Here is a 27,365-nt window from a genome sequence, read left to right on the forward strand (position 1 = left end):
ACATACCAACTGAACTGCTCTGACAAAGACACTCGAAAATGCAGGAGGCTCAAACAAGATCAAGTTCACTTCTCAGCTAGGCAGGTGATTCCAGAGCTGGTAGCTGGCTCTGCCATCTGCAACATGGGGCTTCTATCTGTGAGCCCAGGGCAGCTGCCTCAGGTCCCCTCATTTCCCAGCCGGGGGAGGAGAAAGAGGCCAGGGCCACTTACACATCCCTAAGGAAGGCACGTATCAGTAAAGGCACACACCATTTTCTCTCAGATCCAATGAGTCTGGACCTAGTCATGTGCCACCCTGAGGCCCAACATTGTCTGGGAAACATACCATCTCGCTGGGCTGCCATATGCCCAGCTAGAACTTTATTCCCATGAATGAGGGGAGGACGGCTACTGGGGACCAGTCTTTCCCCGTGATGCAGCAACCAGCTTTGGGTGGACGAAAATGCATATCATCGGTGTGTGCAGTAGCGTTTGGTCTGGAAAACACTACTGAGGTCCAGCCTCCTCGATTCGTAAATGAGAAGCCGACACCCGAGAGGGGAAGGCCAGGGTGATACAGCTGCTTGAAATGGCTGGGCCCAGACACCACGACTCCTGAGTTCCCATCTATGCTTATTACACAGCCGTGCAGGGACAGCACTTCCTGGCCTTGTGATGATTTCCCACAAATGTTCCCCCATCTCTGTAGTTCTCACAACTCCTGAGGTCTGATCATGTCTTCTAGGTCTTAAGAGACAGTGTCGCAAACCCCAGGGTCCATTTTTCACAGGTATTTATGGGCCGAGGAACGCAGAGTATCAGCTTCTATTTAGGGCCTATTTCTCACATCTGCCTTCCCTCTCTGCGTGTCAATCTGTCTCTCCTGTCCATTGACCTAAGGGCGGTTACTCCATTGTTTTGTGTTTGGGTGAATGTTCCAATCTGCAAAACAGAGGCAAGGTGGGAGGGAGACACAAGAGGGAAGAGATATGGGGATATATGTATATGTATAGCTGATTCACGTTGTTATAAAGCAGAAACTAACACACCATTGTAAAGCAATTATACTCCAATAAAGATGTTAAAAAACAAAACAAAACAAAACAAAGCAAACAAACAAACAAACAAAAAAACCAGAGGCAATATTTTCTCTGTCGCCTTCCTCCCTGAGGAAATCAGTACCAAAATGCCTCCTCTGCACAGCAGCTGGCGGAGAGCAGGCCCCTAACAAATGCCTGCTGGGTCAGTGGGTGAGTGCGCTCGCAGGAGTGAATGCATGCATTTGTCTTTGGCCTATGAGGGTGACATCATGGATTCTCCATCACAGAATATGTGAGGAGATCAAATGACATTTCCCACAAGCAAGGAAGAGGCCCTGAGAAACGGAAGCCATAAGAGATCCCAGTCCCAGTGGCCCCAGATGCCCTTCCTCTGGGATCTCCCTTGCCCTTCTCTGAATTCTCAGTGGAGACAGACAATACCATCATCACATCTGGCCACGGATGGACATCCTGCTCCCCGTAGCTCCCCATCCCGGATGTGGACAAGTCTAGGTTAGGGAGAGAAAGTCAGCTTTCTTGTGTGCCAGCCTTGATCCAGGCAGTGCTGCCTGGATTACTGTGTTGACAAGACTTGGGCTCTGCTTCCGGACTTGGAAAAAGAGAGCTGTGATCAATGAGTGATATCGGTGCTGGGCATGGAAGGAAGGAGCCATGGTACCTGCGTGATGTGCTGGCCATTCCTGGCAAGGCCCTTTTCATACATTGAGACAGCCTTTCTTTCTCCTCTGAATGCAGGGGAGAAGGGACTTGTGTATCCAGAGGTCCAGATGGCCATGGAATGTGAGTCCCGCAGAGGCTGGCCACGGGGATGGCAGTGACTGCCGGCTCATAGAGCAGCCAAGTGAACACCTAGGGCCAAGGTCATGGAGGTGAACTGGGGAGTGGAAGTGCGGGCTTGGCTGGGGTTTGGGCTCGAGATGATTCTGCTCACAGCCCAGATGCTTCCTCCCCCACAGCACACACTTTGAGTTGTTCTTATAACACACAGCAGTCTGAACAGGACACTCCTGTGACAGTAGGTGATAAAGACCGTGTGTCCTGCATCCACTCCCGCCATTCTTGCCACTCTGCGGCTGCTGACACTTCCCAGCCTGTGCTCAAAGGAGCACCAGCCTGGTGCGATGCTCTGTGAAAGCAGTATTCGGATGTTCACATGTTAAAGGCTCTGAGAAGGCCTGTATTAACAATATAAGTACAGCTTGGTTTTAGTCTGCCCTTAGCCATGAAACCATTTTTTTTCTAGGAGTAACAATGAACTGCCTCTGGAACTTGCATTCAAGAGAATACTTGCAAGGAATTATTATCCTCGGACAGATAACCTGGATCACCTCTTCCCAGTGGCACCCTTTCTGAGAGATCTGACCAGGGTCAGGGTACAGTCAGCAGCCAGGAGAGTGAAGCAAGAAAGTCGCCCATTCTCAGATGCAGCTGTGACCTTAGCCTCGAAGGTTACGCCTGAGGCACTTGGCCAAGGCCCATGTGATCACCAACAGAGCACTGTCGAAAAGAAGTGACACGGTCAGACAAGCGCCCAAGAACTTGATTAAAGGTTCTTCCTGCAGAAAGAGGAGGTTATAACTCTGACCACACGTGCTAAGATTAAACCAGCCCATAAATGCAGTGAGCTTTTTAATCTGCTCATCCACCCTCTGGGTGAGACACAGACAGGAAGATAAATGAAATTGGCATTTTTTACTATGCACCTAGCTGGGTCAGTGACTCCCCGGGGCCAGGGGGTACGTGTTTCTCTGCATGCCTCATTTAGCCCTGCTCTCAGCCCCTTCCAGGCACCGGCCACTCTTCTCCCCTGTGCCTGCCTGAGCCCCTGACTGTCCCTTAGGCACTGAGGGTGGCTCATTAAGCTATTTGGGCCACCAGGCGCCCGTTTCTCACGTCCCTGTTCCATGGGCTCCTTCACATGCTGGCAGTTAAGAATACACTGTGTGCAAAGCCTGGGGTGCCTGGTGGGGGGCAGAGAGGGGCACCCCCATCCCATACAGCATTAAAAGAGTACCTTCCACTGCAGTGTCAGCTAGACAGAAGTAGACAAGAAAAGAACCATACCCAAGCTGGGTTCTTGGGCCCTTGTCTGACCACATCGCTCCTTCTGCCCTACTGGTAATCACGTGCTGGCCCAGGGTTTACGTGCAAGGTCAGGGTCTCGTCCACATGTGAGAATGAGCTGGGCCCTGGAGCAGCTGTATCCTTTATCCACTCCCAATTCCAAAATTAAGAGCCTGGGCTTTGGAGACTGACAGTGGCTGGGATCAGAGTTCCTCCTCTGCCACTTACTCTGTGGCCTTGGGAAAGTTGCTTAACCTCTCTGATGCTCAGTCTCCTCTGCAAGACGAAGATTATATGAATATCTGCCTCAGAGGATGGTAGGCCGTAGTGCACGTCACAGACTCAGCCAGGCCTGTCTCCAAGCCCTGCCTCCACACACGGGTTTCTTTTCCACGTGGGAATATTCCACTCGGGACTTTCTCCTGTGACCTGGAATCAGTGAACAAGTCCGCCCCTTCCTCACCTCTCCAGGCCTCTGTCTCCTCAGACAACATTAGCACAGATCAATACTGCCACTACAACTCAATCATGCTTTAATTCCTCTCACCAGGCGGAGGCCTCCTGGATCCAGGAACATAAGTTCAAAGGGTTGTGATTGTTTTGTTGTAACTTTTCAACAAACAGTCCTGCCCTCTGGCCTCAGTGGTCTGAAGGAGCAAGTGTGCCGGCCACTGTATCTGGGACAGATGATGATGCGATCCCCTGGGGAAGGAAGGAACGTTCAGGCCACGGGGATGCCCTGCTCGCTGACAGAGGCAGGCTGCCGGGGGGGGCCGGGTGCAGCCCCGGGGCCGCAGGCTAGGAGGGCTCCACTCCCAGGCCTCAAAGGTCCTGGTCGTGCTCAAATCAGCCTCCTACTGGCCTTGCTCAGGACAGTGCTGTGGAGACGCAGCACAGCTCCCAAGGGGCCGCCAGCAAGGAAACAGCTATTTGAGTGGAATAGAGATGCCGGCTGTGACAGGGCATGGAGGAGGCTGGAGACCCATAAGGATCTCCCCTCTGCAGCCCATGGCACCATCCGTGCTATTTATCTGCTGTTGTCTCAGCTGGCGCAGGTTTTAGGATGCAGTCGTACAGACTGAGGAAGCTCACCTGCCCTTCAAGGTGCTGCACAGAAAGAAGGACCGTTTTCTCCTCGGTCTCATTCCAACTCCACACAGGCAGAGACATTGATTTTTTTTCCTTTCCATTTTTTTTTTTCCTGCTGCAGCCAAATGAGGTCAGAAGTTAAATTTGTCCTTGGAGGTGAAAAGCAGCTGCATTCATATCCCTTCTGCTGACTCTTGCTGGAGACCACTGACAGTTTTCCTTTTCTGTTCTTTGCAGATTCAGTACAGGAGCGGCTGGGAATATCTTATCCACCTGTGGAACCCCTGGGGCGAGAGCGAATGGAGAGGGCGCTGGAGTGACAGGTACGGCTTTTGGAAACCTCTCTCTCTCCTTCATGGAGACCCGGTGTTTGGAGACCATTCTGACCCATGAGGGCAGCAGGTAGATCTCACTGCAGGTCTGTCCAGCTCACACCTGTGTGTGACTTTCAGTCGTGCTACCATTCACCAAGCATCGTTTAAACACCTGCTGTGTACTCTGGACTAAGTACACTGTGCTGGGTGGGTGCTGTGGGATGCATACAGATGACAAGAGACAGTGTCTGTCCTCCAGAAGGAAGCCATCTTGAGCGATGAACCCATATACCTAGAATAAGTACGAAATTAAAAGAGGGGTAGGGTAGGGCAGGAGTCAAGTTTTACTTGGCAGACAGAGATGGAGAGAAGGAGTCTCCTTCCATAAAAGGATCCCATGGGATTCTGGTCCAGATGATGCCATGTCATCAGGATGGAAAAGACTTCATTTTAGGGGGAGCTGGGGAGCTGAGGCAAAGATCTGGCTGATTGCTTGATTCAGTCGACCTGCGTCGTCCATCCTGCCCTATTGGTCCAGACTCCCACGAGCAGCCAGTGCCTTGCTGGTGGTAGGAGTGAACAAAGCTACGTGGGTCTCAGATGCCTCTGCTGGCCGTGTCCCAGGCAGTTGCTCGCTGACCCAGCTGACCTATGGGGCCCCCGCTGTGTGGTCTGTAGTTCCCGGAGAGCTGGGCTGGTGTTTCCCAGCTGCCAGGAGGACGGATCCCTGGTCCCCACCCCTTTGCTGACTAAGAACGAGATGACAGGCCTGAGAGGGATGGCAGGCCAGCCACAGGGGACTGGCTCCTCTCAGCGGCCAGCACGGCCCAGCCTGCCCGCAGGTCTCTGAGGGCCTGTGTTAGATCCACGGAAAGAGTCGAGACACGTTGGCCAGCCGTGGCAGCTTAGCACGAGGGAGAACATGACCTGAAATGAAATACATGGCGTTCAAGCAGGTGAAAATCAATACACGGAGAAGTGTGTTCTGGAGGCAAATGCAGAGTTCTCCCGTCCCTGCCTGAGCCTGATGCCCCAGGCTGGGCGGTGCCCACCAGCCGAGGCGCCTGCACAGGTGGGGCTGGAGGGTAGGAATATGAGGGAGAGGGAGAGGGAGAGACATGAATTCTTAGCATAAACCTGGGTGTGACCTCCCTCAGATGCCCCCTGGAGAACAGGGCAGCTGAATCCCCTCCTCCCGCGCAGAAGGGGAATGAAATTGCAAAACCACGAACCACTGGACAATATTTTTACTCCCCGCCGCACTCTCTCCTTTTATGTTGCCTCTGTCCTTTCTTCCTCCCTGGGGATATCCATGGCCCTTTCCAGCCCTTCCCAGTCATCACCCCAAGCTGCCCAATATGGCACGGGGTGGGATCCGATTAGCCTGAATCCCTGATTCGGGGTTGGCTGTTGCAGTAGGAGTGGAGGAAGGGCAGATGTCAGAGGCACAGTCGTCTTGAGTAGGAGAGGCAAGAAATTCACGTGAGCTGATGTTCTGCCCACGTCCCCCGGGCTAAAGATCAAATGACCAGTGAAGGCAATAAGGGACCCCAGGGGTCAGGGAAGAGAAGCTTCCCATGGGCGGGCCTGTTCAGGGAAAGCTTCTTGAATGGGGTTGAGCTGGAGTTCAACCAAAAAAAAGTATGACTCACTTTGGAAGCCATCCCTAGGTAGGCGGGAAGTGTCGGCTGCTGCGCTGAGCCAGGAACGTCTGTAGTGTGTTCAGGGCCAAGAAGCTGGCCTGAGGCAGAGGAACCTAGGGGAGACGTGTCGGGGGCCGGAACCAGAGAGCCTGGTGCCAGCTGAGAGGTTTGGATTTGTACCTACAGGCATGGGGGTTCACAAAGGCCTTTGAGCAGGGAGGAGAGGTGTGCAGAGCAGGGACGGGGGATGGACCCTGCCATACCTACTCTGGAGGACCACGTACCCCGGCTGAGGGCTGAGGTTCCCCTTCCCCACCAGCAACCAGGCTGGAAGGAAGCGATATGGCCGCATCATCACTGTCTCCGTGCACTGGTCGATTTCTTCCCTACGTTTTTTAAAATTAATTAATTATTTATTTATTTATTTTTGGCTGCGTTGGGTCTTCGTTGCTGCGCGCGGGCTTTCTCTAGTTGAGGCGAGCGGGGGCTCCTCTTCATTGCGGTGTGCGGGCTTCTCACTGCAGTGGCTTCTCTTGTTGTGGAGCACGGGCTCTAGGCACGGGGGCTTCAGCAGTTGTGGCTCACAGGCTCTAGAGCGCAGGCTCAGTAGTTGTGGTACATGGGCTTCATTGCTCCACGGCATGTGGGATCTTCCCGGACCAGGGCTCGAACTGTATCCCCTGCACTGGCAGGAGGATTCTTAACCACTGCGCCACCAGGGAAGCCCCTTCCCTACGTTTTAAGGAGTGGAGACGGATGGGGAGGGCGGGTGGTCTAATCTCAACCATAATGGAAATTTCAATCACACACACTTAAAGACAAACTTGCATGAATCGATAGTGTATTGATTTACACTACGTTTATTTTCCCTTACACACTGCAGAAAATGTAATTATCACTTAATTATAAAATTACCATTTTACAATAACACATCTGACTGGCTCGGCCTGCAGCCAGAAGCCTGAGTGGTCCCTGCGTTGCTCTCCCGGCACAGAGGTGACCCAGGCCCCCCATGCAAGTCAGTCCCAGAGAAGAGTCTCATCACACTTTTGTGCCTTGGGGGCCGTCGCCTATGGGTGTGCCTCCACTTTCAGGAGTGGGCTGGGAAGTGACAGATGCTCCCTTCTGCCTGTGAGGCCTCCCTCCTTCACCGCAGACTCTAGGACTAGCTTCTGGAACACATTATCCCAATGAAGTAGACAGCTTTAATTATTAATTAATTAAGCCAGCAAAAAATTATGGCATCCTACTATGTGCCAAGGCATTGTGTTAAAGCCCTATGACGGATAATATAATGGTGAGCAAGGTCACTGATCTCATGACACTTGGAGTCTAATGGGGGACAGCAAGAAATAAAGAAGCACTAGTAACACAGGGTGCTAAGTGCTGAGATGGGAGTGGTACAGTGTGCCGTGCGGGCTCAAAGGAAAGGCACCCTAGGGGGGACAGGGAATGTTTCCCAGCAGAAGTGCCTTTTAGGAGGAAAGATGAGTAAAAGTTATTGGGTTATAGGACTGAAAGGAGGAAGTGTATTCCAGGCAGAGGGAGCATCATGGTGAAGGCCAAGGCGGGTCTGGGTTGGGTGCTGCCACTGCCACCAGACAGACAGGTATTTCTAAGGAAATGAAGACGTTCATTATTGCTGGAGTGTACAGTTCAAGGACGGGGGGACAGGGAGCTGCTCGGGTAAACCTGGAGAGGTAGGCAGAGGCCAAGTTCTCTTTCAGAGTTTGAAGTTCATCCTGAGAGTAAAAGGGCAGCACTGATATGTTTGAAGCAGGGAAATGCCCTAACCAGACTTCTGTTTTAGAAAGATTGTTTTGATTGGAGGTGTAGAGTATGAACAGGAAAGCGGGCCAGACTGAGTTCCGGGAGACTGGTGAGCAGTCCAAGAGGGAGATGAGGGTTCTTGAACTTGAAAACAGCAATAAGGATGGAAATAATTCGATGGCTTTGAGAGGGGTTTAGGAGGTAGAATCAATAAATCATTAATATTTGGTGATGGCTTGGACGTGGAGGGTATGAGAGAGAATAACCCTTCATGTTCTCACTTGGGCAATAGAAGGAGGCAGAGGATGAGTACATTTTGGGATACGTTGATTTCAAGGTCACGGTGGGGCTCTGGTGGAGACAAGGAATGGACCATAGCATGTATTCATCTGAAGCTCAGGAAAGAGGATGGGGCTGGGGGACAGCTTGGAAGCCATCAGCATAGAATCACCAGGTAGAGCGACACGGGCCACTCACACCCAGAAACTATTGGAGGCCTGTGCAAAGGGCCCCTGTCGGGCCATGTGTGGTTGAGATGAAACATCCTAGGAAGTCTCATCCTATGGTCTGTCTCTCCATGCCCAGGTCTCTGCAGTGGCAGGAAACCCACGACCGACAGAAAAGCCAGTTGTATGAAAATAAGGATGATGGCGAGTTTTGGTACTTACACTTTTTTCAAAATTAGATTTTAAATCTTTAACTATTGCCCAAACCCTCAATCCCCACCCTTTTCCCTAAACTTTTGTGAGAATAAAGATTCGCTTTTCAGAGATCTAGGTAGAAGGAGGCTATTTTCTCCACCAAGACACAAAAGCTTTGAAAAGGAAATTGTGTGTTCTCTCTTTGCATGAAAGGCATTTCCTCTCTGAAATGTTAGAACTCGCAGGAAATGTTAATGGTAGAAGGGAGTATTGGCACCAAAGCTTTGAAACCACCAGTTTCCTGGAAACCAGGATGCATGGTTATCATGCCTGTAACTTCTTTTGCCATCTTTTTTGGAGCCCTGGAGTGCCACAGTCTTTCCTGGCATGAATCGCAAGAGAGGAACATGGGGGTTAATCTCCCAGCCCTGACTCTAGTCAGGTGTCATCACCCAGCAGCTATGTAGGACTAGATGTTTTACAACACATCCCCAGCCCTATGCTCACATCTTAAAGAATAAGATGGACATTTCTCTGAAGGGTTGTCTGGTTTATTCAATGACATACTTAAATAAAATTTAGCATGTGTGAAAAAGAGACTGGGTCTAAGTAATTAAGAATCAGAGGGACAAATATAAATTAGGAGGAAGACTATTTCCAGTATCGCAACTTTAATCACAGGTATGATTTTAGGTGTTGAATCCATTGTATTCTGATAAGACCCCAACCGTGCATTTGGCAAAGGGCCCTAGGGAAAGGTGATTTTCTTAGCAGTGTGTAGGACCCAGGACAGAAAGAGACTGGCAGTCATCTTGCTGGCCGTGAGAGGGACCTGAAGAACTCATAATTTGACTCTGTCCTTGTCCTTCCAACCACTGGAGACATCAGAAGTGTATCTGACCACGAAGGAACCAGAATGGGGCTCTGGCCTTTGGGTAGGACGGTGGTAAATCAACGGATACTATAGTTGACAGGCAGAGGTACAGTGAAGTTACGGGACAAACCCGTAGTCATTAAGTGATGTGTCTCTCTTTATAACAGGATGTCATGTCAAGATTTACGAGATAACTTCTTCTGCCTATTTATATGTAAGCAAGTTCCAATCAGCCTGGACCATGGAAACGCACTCCATGAAAGATGGTCCCAACTGATGTTTAAGAACCACTTAATTCCAGGAAATGCGGAAGGTGGTTATGACCTTGGTAATTGTTCTGCCAGAGGGGAAGCTGCTAGCCTTTGCCCTATCCCAGCTTCAGCTCTCAGTGGCCCTCGATTCTAGACCATCAGCCTGAAGAAGAGGACTTTGTCAGCCCAAAGGGACAGCTGTACTTCTCCAGGGGAAATGGTTGCTGGTGGGGATGGGCCGGAGAATCTCCAGTGTGAATCCCCTGCTCTCTTGCTTTCCCACTGTCCTTCTACTAAGCTCCATCCACCTCCCAAGAGTAGAACGGGCCCACTGCTCTTCAGTAATTATCCAGGGGCTTCCCTGGTGGCGCAGTGGTTGAGAGTCCACCTGCCGATGCAGGGGACGCGGGTTCGTGCCCCGGTCCGGGAAGATCCCACGTGCCGCAGAGCGGCTGGGCCCGTGACCCATGGCCGCTGAGCCTGCGCGTCCAGAGCCTGTGCTCTGCAACGGGAGAGGCCACAACAGTGAGAGGCCCGCATACCGCAAAAAAAAAAAAAAAGAAAAAAAAAATTATCCAGGACATTGGGGGAGCTATGAAAAGAACACTAGGCAAAAGTCAGGGCCTGGGTTAAACCATTGTTTTTGCCACATTTGGGCTTTGTGACTCTGGTCTCTCTGTCCTCAGTCTCCCCAGCTGTACACAGTGGAATTTAGTCATCTCTATCTTCCCCGTGAAGCCACAAAGCACCGTCCAGGCCTCAGGGGGCATATTCCTGCCCATGTTGGTTGATGTATCCTGCAGCACCATACTGAGATCCCAGAGGTGGGCACCTCAGAACCTGTCTTTGGGCTCCCGGGAGATGAATCTCATTGATGTGATTTTAAGAGAGTGAGTGACATACTCTCACTGCACCTCCGGCTCCCCGTCTGTGACATGGTTGAGTGAAATATCACCCTCTGAAGATGAACCTGAGTGTGCTCACACATCCTGCATAGGAAAAGCTATACAAACAACATAGTTGTGCGTGTGTGTTTGTGTGTGTGGGTGTGTTTGCACCTCGACACGTGCATTCCCTCACCTTGGCACCAGCCTGTCGAGAATGATATGCTTGAATGACCCCACGTCTCCAGGCTCTTCACTCTGCTGGTCAGAGAACCTAGTCACCAGGAGACCATGGACAGATTCTAAGAAACCACCGAGTCGCTCGGGCAGCAAGTTTACCACTTCATCTTCCTGAGCTGCACCTGTCTGACTGTGGGCCAGCACCCCCAGATATTAGTGCAGATCGATGAACTGACCAAAATTATACATTGTGCCATCTGTAGTAATTCCTTACAAGGGAGAGAGGGAAGGGAGGCAGCCGGCGAGCACCTGCTGTGTGCTGCTAAGTGCACTTGAGTGTGTCATTGTTTGATCCTCACAGAAAGCCGATGACTGAGATGGTCTCTATGTCTCCCTATTCCCCTTTCAGAGCTTCCCAATCGTACCCCAACCTTCTGATGTCTATTAATTCATTTCTAGCTTGCCTCATCTTCATTTATTTTTCATACATTATCTCTCATGCATTTGGTTGTGTTGTGTTTTTTTTTTTGGCTGTGTCAGGTGTTTCATTGTAGCACGCAGGCCCTTTGTTGCAGTGTGCAGGCTCCTCTCTAGCTGTGGTGCACAGTCTCAGTAGTTGTGGCATGCGGGCTCTCTAGTTGTGGTGTGTGGGCTTGGTAGTTGTGGCACGCGGGCTCAGTAGTTGGGGCGTGTGGGCTTAGCAGTTATGGCTCGCGGGCTTAGTTGCCCGGCGACATGTGGGATCTTAGTTCCCCGACCAGGGATTGAACTCGCCTCCGCTGCGTTGGAAGGCGGATTTTTAACCACTGGACCACCAGGGAAGTCCCGATCTCTCATGCATTTGAATCTAATGGTTTTCACATTAGTTGTCTCCCTCTGGCTTTGGTGAGGACTCTTGGGTAGCAGAGTTCTGTGAATTGCCATCTCTCTGCCTCTCTTCCTCTGTCTCCATTGATGCTTGGGGGATTGACACCATTTCATGGCCCCATGGTTGTCACCAATGCATACTTGAGGCCTCTGGAATTCCACTTATTATTATAAAAATAGCCCTCAACTTTACAGTGTAAGAGACATTTTCACCAAGTAGGAACTATACTTTCCCTCCTTATTTTTAAGAGGAGGAGACTGAGGCTCACAAAATAAAGAAGCTTGTGTCACAACTAGTAACTGTGGGGAATGGGACCCAGGCCTTGGTCTATTAGCCCAAAGCCAGAGATTCCATCACAACCATCACAACACTGAACTGGCTCTCTCATTCCATCCTGGAATGCCAGGGATGAGCTGAAGTCCACTCACTGCCCTTTTTCATGCAGGACCCCAGAGGGACATGCAGTACATCTTCTCTGTGCCAGAAAGCATGGAAAACAACAATGTCATCGTGTCCTTCAATTTTGTCTTGCCACAAAATTTAAAGGCCACAGACAGGACATTTCCACTGAAGTCCGAGGTGTTCAAGGTAAGGCAGCATGCTTCCGGGCTTTGCCCTTGGAGGACATTTCTGTACACCTTGGAGAAAGCAACCAGCTAGGCTGGGAGACTTCACCCAGCTGCAGACTCAGAAATAAAACCCAAAGCGTGATAGAGTTCAGTTGGTGCAACTCTGTAACTCTGCAGGAAAACCTGAGACAAAGGAGGTTACAGTGGGCACAGCTCCTGCCCTTGCCACTGTCAGCACTTCCTGCTGCAGGCTCTAATGCTTGTTCCTTAAAAAGTAGTCTGGTCCGAGACCAGCTGTTGCAACAGTGCAGATTCCTGGGGTCACCCCCAAACATTCTGAGTCCTGATCTCCATGGACACGGAGCCTGAAAATCTGTATTGTAATGAGCTCCCCAGGGACTGTTTATACACAGAAATGTCTGAGAATCATTGGCTAAACTCTGGGAGGAGTTTAAGGGGAAAAACAATCCTGGGTATACAGCCGGGAGGTACGCTTTTCTCTTATGCTTACACCAAAATCGGTCAAAGCTCCATGTTGGCTTACGAGCATCTGCTCAGCCACTCATCCAAGGCCAGGTCTTCCTCTCCACCTAGCCTCCCCTCCCCTCTGATGGCTCTTCAGCCAGCCCTTCAGCTCCTAAGGGGCCATCCCGCTGCACAACCCCCAACACACACTCACCTGCACACACACTAACTGTGAGTAGGTGATCAGGGAATTCCTTTTTTTTTTTTCTTTTTTAATACCATGCAAAAGAAAGGAGTTACAAAAGAAAATCTGATGCCTGTGCTCCCTCCTCCTTTCCCAAATAGTTTAATGCATCCCACAGATAAAGTGCAGGGTTCTCAAATCATACACCCCACAGCCTCTCTGCACGAACATGGATAACTAAGATCGTGCAACCATCAAATGCTGGGATCCCCTGTCCCCATATTACAGGTGAAGAAACTGAGGCCCAGTGACGTGAAGTGACACAGAGTTAATGGCAGAGCTGGGGACCGGGTGCCAGATGTCCCTCGAGCCTTCAGTCAAACACACCCATCACTTGTGTGGCTGGAGCTCTGACAGCATCTCTACGAAGGATCCCAGGAATGTTCACTGAGACTAAGGCAACATTCACAACTAGGGCCTTAGCCCCGTCATGGACAGGCAGGGCTCCTGGGTCCTGAAACAGTCCTGTGCGCTGGCTGTGGTTCACTCTAATACGAAGGCCTCACTGATAGAGAACTTCAGAGTTCCAAACATGTTCACATTCACTGTCTCAAAAACCCCCGTACTCCTGCTTTTATAGATGTGGAAACCAAAAGTCAGCGTGAATGACCTGCCCAAGGTGCAGCTGGGTGGTGACAGGGGAGTGCCCGATACCAGAACTTGTGGTCCCAGGACCAGGGCTCTCAGCAGGACATAGGCACTTGCCTTTCTGGTGGTGCTCACAGCTCAAACAAAAATATGTTTCTGGCTCTAGAAGGAGGAGAACCCTTTGGGTCCTGCTCTCTCTGAGCACATTTCCACATCCTAGTTGCATGAAATCAATGGAAAAGAAATTGATGGGGTTTAGCACCATACTTTCGAGGTTCTGCAAACCAGCTGAGACTATCAAAGAACATCTCCTAAGGATGCAGTAGTGGACAGTTGTCATTTTCATCACCACTAGGCACATGAACACCCTTTCCATGTGGGGGGGAACCTTGGTGAAAGGCAAGGCCTGGTCTCCCACTGCAGCAGTCAAAGAGGCCAAATATTCCCTCTCCCCAGCCATTGGATGCAAAGGGTAGACTTGTGGCCCAGGCTTGTCCAATTGGATGTTCTTGGTTACTCTAGGCCTTGAGTCTTGAGGAAGTAACTAAAGGAGCTAGGACCAGCTGAGGGATTCTTTGCAGCAGATCTTTGGTGCAGCAATGCAGTCAGATCCTGTGATGGTGTCCAGCTGTGTAGCCACCTCTTCTCATTCCTGCCCACCTTCCAAGTTGCATTCTCTCGATTTCCCATTGACTCTGATTTATCTTTCCCATAAATGACCTCCTGTTCACCCCACCCTGGATTAGTTTCCATTGTTTTCTGCCAAGGATCCCAACGGATTCAGGTACCTTCTAAGAGGATCCTCATCCTCAGAGTCCCCTAATCTCACCTCTGAGAAGAACAAAATGAGAGGAGTTGGGAAGGGCTAGGAAGGGACTGAGACATCTGGTCTACCAGCAGGGATTGAACAATTCAATTCAAGTCCTGAACCAGACAGGACTCCTAAGAATATCTCAGCCAGCTCTTCCCTTTCCTAATGAGAGACAGAAGTCCAGAGAGGGTATGAGGTCTGCCCCCCATGCACAAAAACTGGGGGTGCTGTTCATATTTTCATCTGATTCTCGTGCCCCAGAGCCGAGCAACACGGCAGCCTTGTGTTTACTGATTTGCCCCAAGTCTTTACAGTTCAGGAGCCCTGGCAGTATTGTAATCATATCTGTTTTTCTAAATGCTGCCAAGCCCATTTGTCTACTTTTCGGCCAGAGACACCTTATTTCTCAGCTGCCCATTTTGCTGAAGGGGCGTGCAGACCTGGGACCTCCTTAGGCCCCCTGGAGATCCCTCTGGATCTTGCAGGATCCTGATCGAGTTAAACACCAAAGAACAGTCCAGACCTTGACAACTCAAGAGGCACTTGGGTTCCTTTGACGGTTCTGCTGAGAAACAGGCTATGTTGGTGCCAGCAGCTAGGCTGTCTGAGACTCCAGGGCTCTACTGGTGTTCGTGGGTACAGCGCTGCCCACATGACAGCTGCATACATTTCTGCAACTTGGCATGGGCCTGTGGCTCTCCAACTGCTATGGGAGCACTGCTCTGCCTTGCATCAAACCAAACACAGGTGGTGTACAAATAGGCAGGGAGAAGACAGGACAGAGAAAAAGAGCAAGGATGGATAAGCTCCATCCTCCCCCAGGCTGGAACTTTCCACCTCCCTTCCAGCTCATTCCTGATCTCCAGATAATTCTGCCCAGGTAAATCAAATGGCCTGTACGCCTAAGCGGAGCCCAGGATCAGCAGTAGGATAGAACTGAAACCCATGCCAACTGTGGAAGACAGTGCATGGAGGTGGTGGGTATTAATTACAAAGGAAGCAACACAGCTTGCTCTATTCTCACCTCTGCTACTGAGACTGCAAAGCCTCAGTTTCGGAGCCTAGCATATGCTTAGGATTACTGTGACAACTCAACACATTACATGCAAATACTTTGCAAACCATGAAGTGGCTTAAAAATGGGACTGCATCTTCAGTGCCTCCTTATGCAACATGAACAGACTGAAACATAGATATTTCCACATTCAGACCCACACATACATCCCTACAAACACTGAGGTACAGCGATTGGGAGGAGGGGAATGCTAGAACAAATTCCCACCATGCTTTACAGTGGTCTGATGGAATAACAGTTTCCTTCTCCTTGGAGCTCCAACTCTGGGGAATTTACATTTGATCCAGGTTTGTCTTACCTCCAGTTCCCATCACTGTCTCTTTTCCTTCCAATTTTATCATCACTGCTGTGAAGAGTAACCAAGCTGAGATGAGAAAGGGAGAGTCTCCTTTTCTCAGACACCTTCCTCCCACTTCAATTTCCTTTCCCCTTCATGCTCTCTACAGCAGTTGGGTTTCCTTTGTCACAGCTCTGCACAGAGAATGAGTGATGGTCCCTGTTCACTCCCAGGTGTTCCAGGGAACAGGCTGAAAGTGCGACAAAAAGGAACGCAGGGCCCCGAGCCAGCCTTCTCAGATCTGCTCGCCTTTGGGTTTTAGTTTGGGTTCCTGAACCTGCCTTTCTTCTCTTCCCTCAGATTGACTATCAGGTATGGCCACCGCCCCTGCTGCCGTCTGTCCATATTGTTACACCTCTTCCAACACCCTTGACCTCAACGTGTCTCTTGCTGTTCTCTGGCTGCCAATTCAGTCTTGCTCTGTCCTGTAATAGATACAAGCTTAGAACTTCCAAACAGGTCAACAACGCAGGGAATATTTCAGCTGTCCTTGTCTAAAGCTGGATCCCTTAAGCTGTTCTCTGGTTTGACGTTGCAGAGGGAATGCAACCATGAAACCATCCTCAAGCATTTGGCCCGATAGATAAGATTGACGCTGCCTGTTCCTTTTAAGATGAGAGACAGGGCTCATGGTCCCTGGTGGGGCCGGGGGTAGATCTTTAGCCTCCTGTATTCTTTGTCAGCCCCCAAACCCACCACAACCAGGATGCATGCAATGCAAATGCAAGTTCAAGGCACATCCTCCAACTCTTCTTACAGCCACATCACCGCCACCACCCTCCCTCCCCACCCTCCCGACCACCCACTACCACCTGCTCCTCCCCACCCCCGGCCAGTAAATATTCTGTCTTGGCATGGGTGAAAGGTGACCAAAATATGGGTAAGGATGGAGAAGGAAAGATGGAGTTTGGGAAACCTAACCTCACAGGCACTCAAACCCCTTTAGACGTGAACTCTGTGATGCGGCTGTTGCCCAAGGGGAGGTACATGTGCCAGGACGAGGATGGAAGGGAAGAGGGAGGGAGCAGGATGTAGCCACAGCCAACGGGTGGCGACTGCAGCCTGCTGGCAGGTCCAGGGAAGCTCCTCCGGCCCTTCCAGACGTCCCCCAACAGGGAGACAGAGGCTGGGACAGGTGGTCCTTGAGTAGGGGATACACAGAACCCCAGGCAGAAAGCAGACAGCAAGGATGTCTGCCTGTCACAGCGGCGGCCCAGCCACAGAGCTGGGTTTAGGATCCAACTCTGGTTCTCAGCACAACAGTCATGGAATGAGAACTTCTGGAAGGGCTTCAAGGGAAGCAGTCAGGTGCAAGGAACGAGTCAGGGTTCTAGTTCCCAGACCTGGAGAACGTGATGAGGACTTGATCGAATAAAAGATATGAGCCGCATCCCTAGAAATAGAGGGTCAGGTCTTGTGATTGGAGGAGACTCAAAGCCCACACCCGTCTGTACACAGTGCCTCCCCATGTGCACACGTGTGCATGCACACACACACACACACACACACACACACACACACACACACACACACAACAGTGCTGACTCTGGAGAAGAACTGATCTCATCGTTTCTTTTGCTAGAAAGGCCCAAGCAAGTCAGGCTCCAGAGACACTGGGGCTGCTGACAATGTCAGCAGCATCCGTTTGGAGGCTCTGCCCAGCTCCCCGATGCACACAGCAACGGTAGCCCCAGCTGCAGCCCAGCCTGGTTCCCACCCCTTGAAAAGACCCTCTCCCCGTCTCCTCGTTTCCCCCCGAGGCAGAGCTCACAAGCAGTCATTTCATGCTGCGTGACCGTTCTAAATGGAATCCCCATCTCAGTTGTGTTGGGGAAAATGTATTTAGTAAGGGGTTTTTATCGTGTAATATGTATGTGACGTCCAGTAATAGGAACTACATGATATTTATTGTTTTATCTCCAAGAAAATATTGAAATAAAAGGAGAATGATGAGGGCCTATTATTCTCCAGTGAGAAGGCATTTCAGGGCTTTACTGGAAGGAAGAAATGGAGGGAGCGAAAGGACTCCAACCCCGCAGTGCTGCAGGGGTCCAAGGAGTGCCTTGCAAAAGGGTCCAGAGAGAAAGGACTCCAAATTCCAATACTGAATTACGTTTTGAATTATTGAATTAATTCAGTATTGGAACAGTCTCACTAGTTTTCATGATTTGTCTTTGTATATAAGCAGGGAGATAAACCCAGAAGCCCAGGATGCTGTAAGATTTAATGAGGTAAAACCATGTATCGTATTCCCCTCATTCATTGTAATGTTAGCCTCTATATTAAATAACAGTCTGAACTCTATTGCATTTCGAGACTTCGGGTAAACAGTGTCTCCCTTTTCAGGGCCTGTAGTGCTGTTTGATGGATGGAGAGGGGTCTGGGAGGTAGGGGCTCTCCTGGTAGCTGTGGCCCATGCACAGAGGGGGTTTCTCACCATCATCACGTCTCTTCCAGTTCCAGCATTTCCGAGAGAGATTGCCATCCACCTTTTTTTCCAAATTCAGAATTGCTGAGAAGGGCATCGTTTCTGAAACCACATGCAGCCTTACAGAGTGTTTCAGCCTGAGCCCTATGTGGTGGTCGCCTCCGCAGGCAGAGAAGCAGTTGAGTTCTTGCTCCGAATCTTCCTAAAGATGCCAGACAGTGACAGGTACAGAACTTCTGGGATTCTAAACGTTTTATTCTACTTAATTTTATAAAAACACATTGCACCATTCTGTGCGGCAACGCACTCAGTTAGCAGGGGACACAGCACGGCCCCCGCTCTCAAGAAGCTCAGCACAGAGTGGAGGCGACAGAGTCTGTGAACCAATACGTAGACCACAAACAGGATGGGGCCATTGCCTGACGAAGTGCAGGGTCGTGTGGGAGGACAGAGTGGAGGGATTCCCTTCTGACAAGAGGGACAGAGGAAGGCTTCTTGGGGGACATGGAATGTGAGCTAGTCCTTGATGGAAAACCTAACAGTGTTTCCCAGGGGAAGGCAGTGCAGGTGGAGGAAAAAGACATGAGCAGAAGCAGGGAAGTGGGCGAGCATGGGGCTTGTTGAAGAATGAGCGATGTTGTCCATACACACAAAGGTGGTACGTGGCATGCGTGGCAATTGTCTGAAATGTGGACAGAATGTGAGGCACATCAGGGAGACAGTGAGAGATGGGCCTGAGTGATAGAGTCTGATGGTGGAGGGTCTTCATTGCAGTGAAGACCCTGCTGGGCACCTCATGCCTCTTGGCCCCGAGGCAGACATCACTACAATCATGGCAGTCTTTACCGTTGAGCATGGACGAGGCCTTCTCAGTCCAGAATGCCAGATGGTCACTGTGCCACCATTCAGAGTTGGAACCTAAGACAAATCTTATTTGCTATCCGGCAATGGGGGTTACGATACACATATATCTGGTTGTGAAAGGAACAGTTTACAAAATGATTTGAAGACCAGGGGTGGGCCACCCGAAAGACTGGACATGAGGTCAAGATGCTCGTCTGTCTGCTGACTGCCATGGCTGCCCACTTCACAGCTTGCTGTGCTGAGGGCTCTCCACGTGTGTCCTTGGCATAGATGCCCAGTGCCTGCAGGGGTGCCTGCCACATGTAAGCGTGAGCCTCCTTTGAATAGTGAGCTGGTCATCCTTGTCACACTGTCCCCCTGATTTTCTAGGAACCTGGACGATAATCCCAACCTCAGACCACTGCAGGTAAGCGTGCGGCAAGGCTCGGTTGGCAGACTTCACTGGGTCACGTCCCCTCCCCAAGAGCTTCTATCTCCTTCCTTCTTGCCTCGCCACTGACCAATGAAAGCACAGATACCACAATGCGCTGGTGATGGCTCAAAGGGGCAGGGATGAGGTGAGAAGACCAGGCCTTGAAGGCCAGGCTGGACCCAACCATCTTCCTTCCACAAATTTCCATTTTCCCATTCCCCAAAAAGGTTTGATCCAATTGCTGGATGAAGCCTCTGTCTCTGATCCAGGTGGAAGGTTTTGGGACCCTCACCTACTTCCCCAGAAATCTGATGTTGGCTGTTCTTCCTTAGATCCAGGCAAGTCGTCCAGAAATGGCTCCCAACGAAGCATTTTCTACAGATACGCTCAGCAGGTACAGTACTTAGCGTGACGGCGAGGGGCCCTACATAGGACAGGTGATGGAGGAGCCGGAGGGAAGGAAACCTCTCCCAGGTCCTTATCAGGATAGAGGAGGAAGATGACTTGATGGGTGGTCGTGTCAGCCTCTGTCCCTGGATGTCCAGAACTGATCTGGAGAGACGGGGTGCCCCACCTGGGTGACATCTGGGGTGAAGTGTAGTTTGGAAAGGAAGGGCCTGATTATAGGGGAGTGAGCTTTTAAAATCTTTAAACAAGCAATTGGCAATACCCCTTGAAATCTTTCCTTCTCCCCTTCTGCCACCTCCCACCAACGTTGGCATCCTTCTCAGGAGCTGGCCAGCTTCAGAAAGCACCAACAGCCTTCTTCCCGCCAAGCCACCTACGTGCGCAGGGGATTTTCTTAATGGTTTAATAAGCCGTTATAAAGAACTCCTTGACTTGTCAGGAAAAACCCAGCTGCCAGGGCCTCTGCACGATGGGCCTTTTACCATTAGTCGTCATGTTGGTGTGGGAAGCGGAAAGTCATATAGATGATCGCGTGTACCATGCCGACCTCGGGCAGACAGGGGCCAAGGACAGGAAGACGCCAGACATTCAGAAGGCTAACAGGGCATTGGTAACCAGGAGGCAGCCAAAGGGAAGTTATTCAGGTAGCTTGGGCCCAGAGATATAAATAAGGAGAGATGAAGAATGTGGCTGGCATGAGGGTACGTGTAATAGGGAACAGCTCAGTATGAACCTCCTTGAAATCAACACTAACCCAGGATTCAGGCCCACATCTGGGCTGACTCAGAAAGCACTTCACTTGATGCAAAACGGGATCTACTATGGTGAATGTCCCCAGTCTGTGAGCTTCTGAAGGCAGGGATGACAACGTATGCATTCCTTGTCCCCAATAACTATCACTCTCCTTGGCACAGAGAAGGTGTTCAATCAATCTGCACTGAATTAAGACAGATTCACTTCCCCAGAGCAGATGCTCTAGCTAAGGTTACTTCCCCTAGGTGATCAGCAGGACCCGGTTAGGATACGTGAGACCAAGCTTCCTTCAGGGGCAGGTGGCAAAGTCCTCAACGTGGTCCATGAACCTGCACCTCTGAAATAAAAAATATAATTTGTCATATGATAAATGGTACAGATTCCCTAATCAGGACTTTTCCAAACAACAACCAAATGTCTTCTCATAGAGGGTAACTGGCAGCCCACATGAGGCCTTCGTAGGAATTAGAATAGAAGAGAGATGGAGCTTTGCGCCAAGGTGCGTGGCTTGAGAGTAGAACCCAGACTGGACTCCAACTTCTCTTCTCCCCTTGGTGGAGACCCTTGAGCAGGGCCAACCTGGCATCACCCTGCACAACCTGCAAACTATCCTCGCAGGTTGTGTCCTCAAAAGAAAGTTGAGAGCAAAATATTCGTCCATGTGCTCACTCTGTCCTGTCTCCCAATCTCTTGTACCCCTTTATCAGCCGTAGTAGTGGTGGTGGTACCACAACCCAAGGTCCGCCTGTGGGAAAAGGAAGGACACACTCAGCCTTTGGGACAGGCCACATCCATCATCTATCATTTATGCAATCAGCAAACATGTACAGATACCCTAGGATGTTCCAAGGAAAGCAAAGCATCAGTCCTTAGGCATCTTCCATTGAGGTGTAGAGGCCGACGTGCGATTCTTTGGGCGTTTTGTTCAGGCAACCTTTATCTCCATTCCTAGCCCCATCTCTTCCAACATTATGGTGTTTGCTGGGTGCAGGGACCAGGTCAGGGGCTGTCCAGCGCGGGGGATGTGACCCATGCCCCACAGCTGCTCACGTTCTCACGTGACTCCTCACCACGGCAACTGCTCTTCATAGTGGGATGCCACGATTCTTTCGAGGAAGAAACTCAGTTGATGGCGGGCACACAACACCGACTTCCCTGACGTGACCGACCAGGGAGACGCTGGAGGGATGACCTAAGGGCCGATTTCAGATGCTGGCAGGATGTGTTGCACTGGTGACATCACTGGGGCTCATTTTTCCGGCTAAAGGACTCCAGTAAGGACAAACTGTAGGGCTGCTTTTGCCGTGTGTTCTGGGTGGTGAGGCCACCCTGGGGACTGCTTATCTGCTGTCTGTGTGGTACTGGTTCTCAGAAGACCCCAAGGAGGAACCTCCTTCCTCCTGACCTAGTGCCCCTCTACAAAGCCACCTGCCGGGCGCCCTCACTCCAACTCCTTCTCCCGTGGGACAGCTTCCCCAGGGTGGTGATGTCCCATCGTGCCCTCGGCTTTTTACCAGGCTGAGTGAAGGAAACAGCTGCATGGAGAAGAGCTCTGCTTCTCTGTCAAATCGTCACGGAATCTGCTGCCCATAAAACTGTTGGGGTCAGTGTCCCGAACAGAAAAGTGAAGGCAGTTAACACCTTCAGAAGTTCAGGCCCGGAAAGTTTCTCTCCCCTCAACCTCAGCTGCTTCCCGTTTTTTATCCGAGGAAAACCATGATGTCTCCCTTTCTGCTTCTGTGGCTGGGAAGACTAATGCTAAGTTATGTGCTCAATTAGAGCAACTTGTCCTAGCCTGGATTCCTGTCACCTAGGTATCAAATGTAAGGAGTAATCAGCACTACAGATGTTCAGGGAGGGAGTTATCACCAGGGCCTGGAGCAATCAGGAAATGCTTCATGGGAATCCCCTGGTGGTCCAGTGGTTAGGACTCCACGCTTTCACTGCCGAGGGCGCGGGTTCAATCCCTGATCAGGGAACTAAGATCCCGCAAGTCATGCTGTGCAGCCAAAAAAAAAGAAGGAAGGAGGGAAGGAGGGAGGGAGGGAGGGAGGGAGGGGAGGGAAGGAGGGAGGGAGGGAAGGAGGGAGGGAGGGAGGAAGGAAGGAAGGGAAGGGAAGGGAGGGGAGGGAGGGAGGGAGGGAGGGAGGGAAAGAAGGGAGGAAAGGGAGGGAGGGAGGAAGGGAGGGGAGGGAGGGAGGGAGGAAGGAAGGGAAGGGAGGGGAGGGAGGGAGGGAAGGGAGGGGAGGGAGGGAGGGAAGGGAGGGAAGGGGGGAGGGAGGAAGGAAGGACGGAAGGGAAGGGAGGGGAGGGAGGGAGGAAGGGAAGGGAGGGGAGGGAGGGAGGGAAGGGAGGGGAGGAGGGAGGGAAGGGAGGGAAGGGAGGGAAGGGAGGGAGGGAGGGAAAGAAGGGAGGAAAGGGAGGGAGGGAAGGAGGAAGGGAGGGGAGGGAGGGAGGGGAGGGAGGGAGGGAGGAGAGGGAGGGAGGGAGGGAGGGAGAGAAGGAAGGGAGGAAAGGGAGGGAGGGAGGGAGGGAGGGAAGGCTTCATGACAAAGGTGAGATGGGAACTAAGTGCTCAGAAATCCCAGTGCTTTCACAGTCAGGCAGGTGTGCCCCTCTGCTCCTGGGCACCGATGTGATTCCTGCATCCCTTCCTCGTTTGGATCAGGGGCTGGACATTGATCCAGGACTTTGCGCCAAGGTGCATGGCTCGAGAGTAGAACCCAGACTGGACTCCAACTTCATTTCTCCCCTTGGTGGATACCCTCCGAACCCAGGTTCAGAGCCTTCTCAACCAGGAATTCCTAGAAGGTAAGGAAGGACCTCCTGGCCCCAACCCCATCCCCATGGCCACGCCAGTCCTATGCCCCCTCCCTGACGTTTCAGTCCTTCCTGTTCTCCCCCTCAGGACCTCAGCGGACACATCCTCTTTGCATGAGTGCCGGAGCACTGTGGCTCTGACGGATGTATCCTTTGCAGTCATCCCCCTCCCGCAGCTCTAAGAGCCTGTCTGCTCCTTGGGCTTCCCCAGGGGTCTATTTAGGACACTGGGGAACACTTTTCTCACCCTCATTATTTTCCTTCTTGGTTCTGAGGGCTCACCAAAGAGCCTGGGCTCCTGGGAATTCTGCACCAACTTGCCCTCCAGAACCGCCACAGCAACAATAACAAAACTTACCACCTATCAGGCGTCTGCTGCATGCCAAGAACTGTACTGATATATATCATTTTCCTCATAATTCTTACAATAACCCCTGTGATATAAGAAGTATTGTCCCATGATCCAGTGGAAGAAACAAGGGTTCAGCCCAGATCCCACAGCTAGTCAGAATTTGTGTCTGGATTTGAAGTTGGAGTTTTCAGCCTCCAAAGTCTATGTTCTAACATTATCCTTCACTGCCTCCTTGTAGCACCAGTGGGAACTATCTTCCTTACACCCCTCTCCTTACCACTGCAGGAGTCCTCACTATTTAAATTCCTTGCTCAGCAAGCCCCCAGTTCAATAAAGATAACAGCCACCAGCCTTGCAGAAAACTCTTCGGTCTACGCGACACTTACACCCCATTATTACTATCGTGCTGCACTTGCAGATGAGACTGGGCTGGGACAGTGCAGTGACCTGCCCACGTTCCGTGGCCGCAAGTGGCGGGGCTGGGACCCAACCCCGGGTCTCCTGCCTCCCGTCCTGACTTCCGCTCTCCCCTGAGCCGTTTCTCCCCTGCCGCCCCACCTCCCCTCTGGCTCCTCGTGGGCGTATCCCCCAGCCGCTGCCTTGCAGCTCCTCCCTCGGGTGTGCACGGTCTCCCTGGGGTGACACGGGTCCCCCGGCTCTTTCACTCTTAACAAGACTCGACTGGGGATGTGAAGCCAGCCATTGTCAGACAAGAGGCCTTCCTGATGAAATCATCAGTCAGGCCCTGTCTCTGCTGGCTGCGGCTTGGAATCACCCAGAGACACTGCTCATCCCTGCGGATGAGTCCAATGGCCCTCGGCAGCCCCACATCCTGGGGCAGGCAACCCTAGGGGAGGTCATGTCTGCAGGACCCCTGCAAAGCAGACAGGTCTTTTCTGCCCTTCCTGTTGCTCACCCACCAGCTCCCCTCCAGTTTCTCAGAGATCCATTCTTTTCATTCGTTTTCATTAAACCCATCGTATGGAGTGACCAGGGCTGACTTGAATACACAGAACGCGGTCCAGCCACTGGCGCACGCTTGGCGGGTGCACTCACCTCTCATGCTGCCTCCGGAGTTGCAAGGCGCTCTCTTCCCCCCAGCTGCTCCCCACTCCCCCCTGCCAGGGCCCCCACCCCAACTGGTGAAGGCTGTGTTTGGGGCTCGCTCTCTTCCCCTGGGCACACGTGATGTTGGCTCTCCTTTCTCAGGGCCGCCTTCTCCTTCCAATTGATTGTTTTCCCTGTGAAATAAATCTAAGCCAGGTCCCTTTCAGATACAGCAAGAGCCAGCTGGCGTAGGGCCATATCCAGGTGACGCTGGACTGACTGTGTTACTAGCTGGTGGGTGGGGCTGCTCTCTGCTCACTGCACGAAGGACTGCTTGACTCTTAACTCCCCACCAGCTGAAGGTGAACGGCCGGCTTGACCAAGAGGAGTTTTCAAGGCTGTGGAGCCGTCTTGTCCACTGCCAGGTACCTGCGTGTTCCCTTTTGACTAGCACTCTTATTCTGTCTGGTTTAGCATATGTTTACAGGGTAGCCCGATCCTACACCAGGGTTGAGGGCTATGAAAGGAGAGGAGACTCACCCCCACCCTCAAGGAGGGCCCCTGTTTTGCTTGGGGATCTGTACATGCACCACTAGAAGGTACGAGGCAATGCCCGGTCAGGTGGCAGGCTGAGGACCGCTCTAGGAGGCTGGAGGAGAAACGGGTCACAGTGGCTGAAGCTAAAACTGCCAGCTAGCACTGCTCTCCTCATTGCTCCCCGGGCCCAGCGCAGCATCCCCTAGGCCACCAGTTCCCCTCATCCCCTTCCCCTCCGTCTGCCAGGACATACGTCAGAATCACAGTGTGGTCTGTGGCCTCAGTGTGGCCTCACCGTTGTTCTCAGGACAAAATTGAAACTCCTCAGCTGTACATAGGATCCTCTGAGTTGGGACCCACTTTGGGGTCCAGGAGAAGCCCTTTCCCTCATCCCACTGGCTCCATCGGACCCCAGCTCTGAGACTCCTTGTCCTCCCGTCCCTGCACTCAGAGCCTGCCTGATGCCCACCCAGCCTGCGGGTCCACCCCAAAACCCCTTCCCTGAGGGGCCTCCCCTGGAGGGCCTTGCCCGCCCCCCTAAGACCCAGCGAGTCCCCCTTCAGCTCCTAACACTTGAACCCACAACAATAAAATAAAAACCCTTTCAATTTACATATTATTTATTTATATCACCTAATCCCTGACTGGGGTCATTTGGTTTCTCACCCGGCACTGCAACGGCCAACAGTTCTCCCATTAGATTGCAGGGTCCTCCCGGGCAGGGATCCCTCATATTCGTCCTTTTCCCCAGGGCCTTCCACGGTGTCCAGCACACAGAAGGCACTCAAGAGTGCTGAACAAATGACTGAACGAACGCGTGACTGAATGAATGAGTCCGTACCTAACTGAGAACAGGCTAAGCCTCTGAACTCACAAAAGCCAGCTAAGGCCAGAGAAGAGTTGTCAAGCCGCTCTTTCCCAGTAACCGGCTCCCGCGATCTGCCTCAGCTGCACACCTGCTTGGGGGTATTTTGCTTTAAAGCAGCTCCTGGGCAGCAGCTAAGCATAGGCCAACGTTAGGAGTCCCGGCTTCAGTCCTGCGGCACCTGCCTGCTCCATTCAAGGCAAGTTACTCACCCACCTGTGTCCTCACCTGGGAAGCAGGAGGAGCCTGAGGGTTCGAGTGAGAATTAGGGGGAGGGAGAAAAGTCTCGGGCAAATGGAGAGCCGCCCTGTACAAAATCGGGGCGTTCAGGTGACTCCACACCACGGCCGTGCCTGGTCCCAGGCGCAGTTCTCACGTACCTTCAGTGCTGCCTACACAGCACTCACTATCGTGCAAGGCGCGCTCCTAAACGCTTTTATAAAGATGTGCTCGTTTACTCCTTGCAACGAACCTGTGAGGTAGGTACTGTAATTGGCCCTGTGCTACAGAGGGGGAAACTGAGGCCTAGAAAGGTTAGGTCACTTGCCCCAGGTTACACAGCTGGTAATAGTCAAGCTGGGATTTATACTCAGTGATTTGGTTGTAACGTCTGTGCTATTAACCACACCCTAGGCAACCTCTAGAGAGCTCTCTACCTCCCTGGAAAGCAGGAAGCCTCCCGGGCGGCAGGAGCCCAGTCTAGGGGGTGAGGAAGAGGAAGGAGAGCAGGTCGGGGGAGCGGGGGGAAGGTGCGGGCCTGGGAGAGGGACCCGCCGCCCCGCAGTTGACGGCCAGGCAGTCAGCTTTATCAAGCAGAGCCCATTCCCCAACCCCGGCCTCAGCTATGCACCCTGCCGACCTCTGAGCTGGGCCCACTCGTGTTTTAGTGAAGCAGCCTCCAGGGCTGGGAACGAGATTTATCGGGACCTCCCTCTACCCAGGTACCCAGGACATCCTCTCCCAGGTGGACACTGGGCTCACACGGGCTTCTTGCTTTTTCTCCCATATCAGAGTGTTTCCCAAAACTCCCGGAAGAACTCTGGAGTTTTCCCAAGCTCGGATTTGTGGAAGGCCATAAAGGACACAGGTAAAGCCGGCGACCCTTTGAGCCGTGATGACTGGGGTGTGTGTGTGTGTGTGTGTGTGTGTGTGTGTGTGTGTGTGTGTGTG

At 51.8% G+C, this 27,365-nt stretch overlaps 1 protein-coding gene across 1 annotated transcript in view; it reads left to right on the forward strand.

Moving 5' to 3' along the window:
- CAPN13 (calpain 13) overlaps positions 1-27,365 on the forward strand; it is a 104,181-nt gene that overhangs the window by 27,359 nt on the left and 49,457 nt on the right. Inside the window, 13 exon segments of the mRNA XM_027113917.1 lie at positions 4,433-4,518; positions 8,508-8,582; positions 9,605-9,750; positions 12,066-12,208; positions 16,010-16,021; positions 18,167-18,278; positions 18,281-18,362; positions 19,371-19,407; positions 20,261-20,431; positions 23,243-23,385; positions 23,483-23,540; positions 25,150-25,218; positions 27,207-27,282. Of these exon segments, the coding sequence (XP_026969718.1) occupies positions 4,433-4,518; positions 8,508-8,582; positions 9,605-9,750; positions 12,066-12,208; positions 16,010-16,021; positions 18,167-18,278; positions 18,281-18,362; positions 19,371-19,407; positions 20,261-20,431; positions 23,243-23,385; positions 23,483-23,540; positions 25,150-25,218; positions 27,207-27,282 (1,210 nt within the window).

The sequence above is a fragment of the Aethalodelphis obliquidens genome, unplaced genomic scaffold (assembly GCF_003676395.1).
Source record: "Aethalodelphis obliquidens isolate GAN/ISIS:26980383/991018 unplaced genomic scaffold, ASM367639v1 scaffold12, whole genome shotgun sequence".
NCBI lineage: Eukaryota > Metazoa > Chordata > Mammalia > Artiodactyla > Delphinidae > Aethalodelphis > Aethalodelphis obliquidens.